General features: G+C 34.6%; 1 protein-coding gene across 2 annotated transcripts; it reads left to right on the plus strand.

Annotated features, from left to right (window-relative positions):
- Positions 1–242: 242 nt before the first annotated feature.
- On the plus strand, positions 243–5,520 carry LOC122030180 (ADP-ribosylation factor-related protein 1-like). 2 transcript variants are annotated; one of them, XM_042589348.1, is made up of 7 exons: positions 243–363; positions 1,221–1,418; positions 1,619–1,759; positions 3,747–3,855; positions 3,997–4,058; positions 4,692–4,795; positions 5,113–5,520. In XM_042589348.1, exons 2-7 carry the CDS (start codon positions 1,326–1,328, stop codon positions 5,207–5,209), a joined length of 606 nt encoding a protein of 201 aa, XP_042445282.1. In that variant the 5' UTR covers positions 243–363; positions 1,221–1,325; the 3' UTR covers positions 5,210–5,520. The 2 variants fall into 2 exon arrangements, with proteins under 2 accessions (XP_042445282.1, XP_042445283.1); XM_042589349.1 differs by having other exon boundaries at positions 295–401.
- The last annotated feature ends 559 nt before the right edge of the window (positions 5,521–6,079 follow it).

Genomic DNA, 6,079 nt, shown 5'->3' on the forward strand with positions numbered 1-6,079 from the left:
CGAATATTCTCGATGTCCACATCCAGAAGTAGTTAGATAGGTAAGGAGATTAAAAAAAAAATAATAATAAAATAGAGGTGGGTGCGTTTTTAAAATAAATTAAATATAAGAGGCCAAAATGACACTAATAGTCAAATAAGACGCAGTCGAGACCTTGAGACCATACGGGTTGATGGCTGTTGAATCGGAACGTTGGAATCGGTTTGGGGTTCGGACCCACTCTCACTTCTTCTTTGGGTACACTATCCGGGTTTACAAATAAAGAATGTTTTAGATTTCTCGTCTCCTTCGACCTTCCCAACGCCGGGTCTCCTCCTTTTCGACGAACTCTTGGCCACCACCGAGGGGAGCGCAGCGGAGAAGGTAGCGAGCTGATTGAGCGGCGGCGGTTTTGAATATTAGTTCGTGTTAATGTTTCCTGCCCTTGCCCCAGTAGGCTTTTTCTATTGATCTTTGCATGCTACGGCGGGATCTAGCCGAATCTCGGCGTGTTTCTGGTGTCACGAGATCCGTATCTATTTTCTATTCTATATGTTACACGAACCGGATCGATCTATTTCGGTCGTCTTTCGTGCTAGATGTCTCTCTAGGTCGTGCATTCGGATTTCTCAACCTCCTTTGTCTTCCTCAGATTGTTCCTTGCGTATTCGTGTTCTTAATTTATGGCAGAGGGGAACATGATGCAAGGTGTTTGACCTGTCATGTTTTCTCAATTACAAAAGCAGTATGCTTGGAAGGGAACAATTTGGAGATAGTAATCGTAGTTGATGATCTAATTTAGTGCTAATAACATACTTTTCTACTCAACGGTACTAAAGTAAACGAATGCTTATTGTCATGTATTCATTTCTTTGATTGTTGCTTGTAAATAAGAATTGCCACTGTCATACATAACTCGGTGAAGGACAAAGAAGTATCTCTTTGAGAAAATGCAATAAAATCCTTGACTCTAAGTATTTAAGTTAACGTGATAAGAGATGAGCGTCACAGTGCCTGAGGTTCATTTGGTCAACGGGGTATCAATGGATGGTCAATTGTGCACTGTTGCAACAGAAGAGGTTGTTCCAAATACTAATGACTCAAAATCTACACTAGGTTTACTATTCTTCCAATTTTCCTACTTTGCTAAATGAGTGAATTTCGCTTTATGGATATTTTCTTTAAATTGTATTGTCATAATTAAAACTTGTTGCTTAACTCTTTTATGTGTTCTTTTGCAGGCTATACATTGGCATGTTATCTGCCTTTATTTTTGTGTGTCATATGAGGTTCTTTGTTTGCCTCTAAAGTTAACATTATAGCTCGTTAGAAGAAGATCAACAGACATGTTCTCATTATTTTATGGACTCTGGAATTATATGTTCAGCAAGACTGAATTCCGGGTTCTGATTCTTGGAGTCGACAAGGCTGGGAAAACTGTAATACTTTTCCACAAACGTTAATCTTCATGAACAAAAAGATGCATTTTTCTCCTAACTTTGCTATTAAAGTTTCCCCAGTGCACTCTTGTTCTTTCACTCAGTGAACAACACATTTTCTTTATGTACATTCTAAAGATTACAGTTGAAATATTACTGTTCGAGTTTGAGAAATGTTATGAAATGTTCCTAAATTTCAGACTTTACTGGAGAAGTTGAAATCATCGTACTCAAACACAGAAGGGCTCCCTCCTGATAGAATAGTTCCAACAGTTGGGCTGAATATTGGTCGAGTTGAGGCTTCAAATGCAAAACTTGTTTTTTGGGATCTTGGAGGTCAGGTGTGTTCTGTGCCTATTAATATTGAAATAATAATAAAATTTATGGCTCATGATGTAATGAACTGGTGCCATGGGTTTGACTATACATGTATATTTAGTCTAGCTTCATGAGTTATTTGACTTGAGAAGTGCAATAGAACACGTATATACTGTCTAAAAAAATGACAATAGATACAATATATAGCATTTTTTTATGTCAATGTATTGAATTATGTCCATATATACCATTCTTACTCTTTTTCGAAGTGTATCTATCCATTGATCCTTAGTTTGAGTAAGCATTGCTATCTTATATTTTTAATGTACTTGTTAAGAAGTACATTGGATAAAGTATTAAGGGATTTTAAATATTTTAGAACACTTATACTCCACCTATGGATATGTACTTAGACAGCTAATAAATGCTCCAGTTATGCGATATGAAACTATGACAAATATGCACATCAAACGAGGAAGGCTAAATAAGAGTTGGTTAGCAATAATAAAATAAGATAAAATTTGTTTAAGTATTGATGATGATATAATAGGGGATAAAGCCCAATGACATAGAAAGATCCATATAGCCTACCCCACCTAGTGGGATGAGATTTGGTTTTCATTGTTGTACTTATACCCTAGCTATTAAAATTATCCTTCTAATTAATCTATCATTGATTACTTGTGAAGACACTATGGTATGCTAATTATTTATAGCCCATCTAGAAGGTTTCTAGAGCTTGTGTTGAATTATGATTTTCTTATGTCAAAATTTGCTAAAAGTTATATTTATGAGCATATCTACCAAACGGCATACCTAAACTTGAGAATTTCCCAACTAATGCTATAAGTTACCTTTTTTCCCCAAAGGGTACACATCCCTAAAACACTCCTTAGTTCAACTGTCTGCTTATTCACGAAAGCCATCAAGGTGGCTTAGTCAATAAACTTAAATAAGTCACAAATGCAAAAGTAGGACCATATTTAGAATCACTGTCATCCTAGAAACACGTCTATGCACTTATTGCTATTTTTCATGTGCAATAAGGTCATCAAAGTGGGTTGACTCAGACCACCTACCCATGGAGAGATAAAATCACAGATGGAATTAGTGCCTTTTCATGAACATATACATGCCATCAAATTTGTATTTCATGTACAGAAAAGCCATCAGGGTATTTGGCCTAACCACTTTGATTGTCGAAAATTAATTTTGACTTGAAAAATTCAAGTAAATCTCATTCTCTGAATCCAATAGTACTTTATTTGTTCAAAATGGTAGTGTTTGGACCCTCTAGAAAATCTGAATCTAAAGTTTTTTTTTTTCATAATATTAAGGGTTTTTGAAAAATAGAGGTGAGAGAAAGCACCTTTGGGAGAAAAAAAAGGGAGACTTGGAGTGTACATGGGAAATTCCTATCTTTTGGTGTGCCCTTTGGGAAATTTGTCAATTTTATGATGATATTAAATTAGTAGCTCAAAAGGAGTTATTTGTAATTATCAAGTCATGAGTTCCCTGGCTTGTGCTGATTTATTCATTGGCATCATATTAATGCATAATTTTCTTTTTATTCTTGCTTAATATATTTGTTGATTAATTTGCTGTTCTGCTTATCCAAATTTGCAGTTTAAAGAAAATGCAATTTTCTTAGCATTCTTCATAATTTGTGGTAGTACTTTGCTGGTCTTTTAATTCACAAATATTTCTTCCACGACCCAATAAAGATGTAGGGATGTCAGCAACTCTATCATTTGGTTGACGAATTGTACAGTTGATCCTTTTTAGGATCAACAAATGCTATGCGTTTGGAAGTAGAATTGCAGGATTATAGTTACACAAACAAGTCAAAGAATCACTGGTATATTTCAATAGAGTCTTTGTCTTAGGTTGTAAATGAACGAATCAGTTTCTTCTTGGTTAGCAAAATTAGTTGTTAGGATTTGAATGTGAATTCCTCTACCTTTTGATCATTAAAGTTTGAGTTGAAAGGTTTTGTCATAATTCTGGCAGATTGGTTTACGCACAATCTGGGAGAAATACTATGAGGAGGCACATGCTATAATGTATGTTATTGATGCTGCTTGTCCATCATCATTTGAAGATTCCAAATCAGCATTAGGTAAGTTCACGTGTATTGGTATTATGTATTGAATCTGGTCGTACTTTTTAGTCACTTCAGGTCCTGCAAAATATCTATGATAAACTTTTCAGACCATTGAGATATAGTAAAATCTAACACAAACCCTGAATTTCTGAACAGAAAAAGTACTTAGGCATGAAGATTTACGAGGCGCACCACTTCTGATACTAGCAAACAAGCAGGTGGTGGAACTTTGATTTCAATACTTTTTTTTTCATATGGATTATGGCTAGCAGTAAGTTCTTTAAATTAGTATTCGGGAGTCTTCATGTTTTTGGTTAAGTATCTTGGAAATGTTTTTATAACATAAAGTTGGATTGTTGTCACATTTATTTTGTCCCTATGTATGACCTTTGTCTTTTAGGTGTATTTTTGCTTTTGACAAAGCAAATGTGACGAAGTAAGACACTACTTTCAGATAGACTAGGGATTATGTGGGTTTGACAGAGGTTCAATTCTCTTGTCTGGATAATATGCAATATAAGATACAAATATATCGCACAACTCGTTGAGCATGTTTAAGGATGATACTGATGTAGTACTTTTGCAGTACCATACACTAACTGACCTAATTTTTTATAAAGACAATCAAGTGTCAAAACTGTCTTCTGGCTCTCCTAGTTGAGCTAATTTCAGTTCATTCCTAAGGTACTGATGATACTCATGATTTAATATTTTGATTCAGATATAGATTACCATTTTCTTTCTTGTGCCTTCCCCCCTCCCTCCAATGTAAATTATCATAATTGCCTTGGTCACTTCAGTGATCTTGTTGCTCTATATAATAAGGGTTTTCTGACCATTACAATCATCAGGACCTGTCTGGAGCAGTCTCAACTGAGGAAATAGCAAGATATTTGGATCTGAAAGGGTTAAATGAAAAACTATGTATGTTTGAAGCTGTATCTGCATTCAATGGGTAAGCTGATTTTCTTTGATTCTCTAATTTTTCATATCTAGAAAATATGATGGCACCTGGTCAGTCCTGGACATTCAATTGGCATATGTTTACCAAGGTTTTGGATAATATGTTTTGGGAGATTAGAGTCCTTGTTAAACGATTTATTCTTACTATGAACTTCACTAGATGACCAGGTATCTGCTACTTGCACAATATGATGACTTCAGCCTTCTTGCAATAAAGTCTAATTATTATTATTTTTTAGAAATGCATTTAATCATTTGTGGAGTTGCTCTGAACTGTCTTATCTTTGATACTTCCCTTCATATCTGCAGAATAGGAATTAAATCTGCTATCAACTGGTTAGTGGACGTGATGGAAAGAAGCAAGCGCACAGATATGCTTAGAGTTCGTGCGGGCATAAATGGGTAGCAATTTCTAACCATGTTGTCTTATGATCATTGCATTCTGTTTCTCCTTACGGCATCATGAGGTTGTGAGTCTGATCACTTGTTCTAACCATATAGCATGGCATTTGTAAATCTGTTAAGACATTTGTATGTCATTGCTATATGTGGAAATATTCTATCCAGAATAGCCAATAAATTAAGGGAAATACATAGAAATACATTTGGTCTATAGGAATACAAACAGAATTGTTCTCTAGTTCTTTTCTTTCATGTTGCTAATAATTCTACCATGTAGTTTGAGGGGGCCCTTAAGATATTATTCTTTTTGCCAAATGTCACTACATTTATTGTTTTTAAAATGGCTAATAGTCCATGTTTTTGTTGCAAACTACTCGTTTCTCTAGGTGAAAATGCGTTTCAAAATATTTTTTTGTTGCCAAATATTTGCTCTTGCATTTAATAAATAAATTTCTAATTTTAAATTACTTGCAGTTTGTGTGTTTCACATAGTAATTTTGTTGTACAAGATAAAAGCAATAATTAACCTAGTTCTTGCTAATGATTTTGATTAATTTGATGTTATAATATGAGCACGTATGATTTGTCATTGAATGTTATGGCATGTGGAACTTTATTAACTGGATGTATATAACTCTGTGCTAATCCAATTTATATAGAATTGTATTACCAACTCAGTCAAGGCACATGTAATTTAATTGTTTCTTGGCCCTTAATCTAATGTCAGCGTCAAGATCTGGTAAGATCCATCATATTCTGTAACTTGTAATAAATATCTTCATGTTTTTTGTTCACTGCGCCTCACAATAGTTAAGGGGAGTAGATGATAATTCAGAAACGGCAAGTTGTCATAACATTATAGTGTCACACCTAA

This window comes from Zingiber officinale, chromosome 10B (assembly GCF_018446385.1).
Source record: "Zingiber officinale cultivar Zhangliang chromosome 10B, Zo_v1.1, whole genome shotgun sequence".
NCBI classification, from domain to species: Eukaryota; Viridiplantae; Streptophyta; class Magnoliopsida; order Zingiberales; family Zingiberaceae; genus Zingiber; species Zingiber officinale.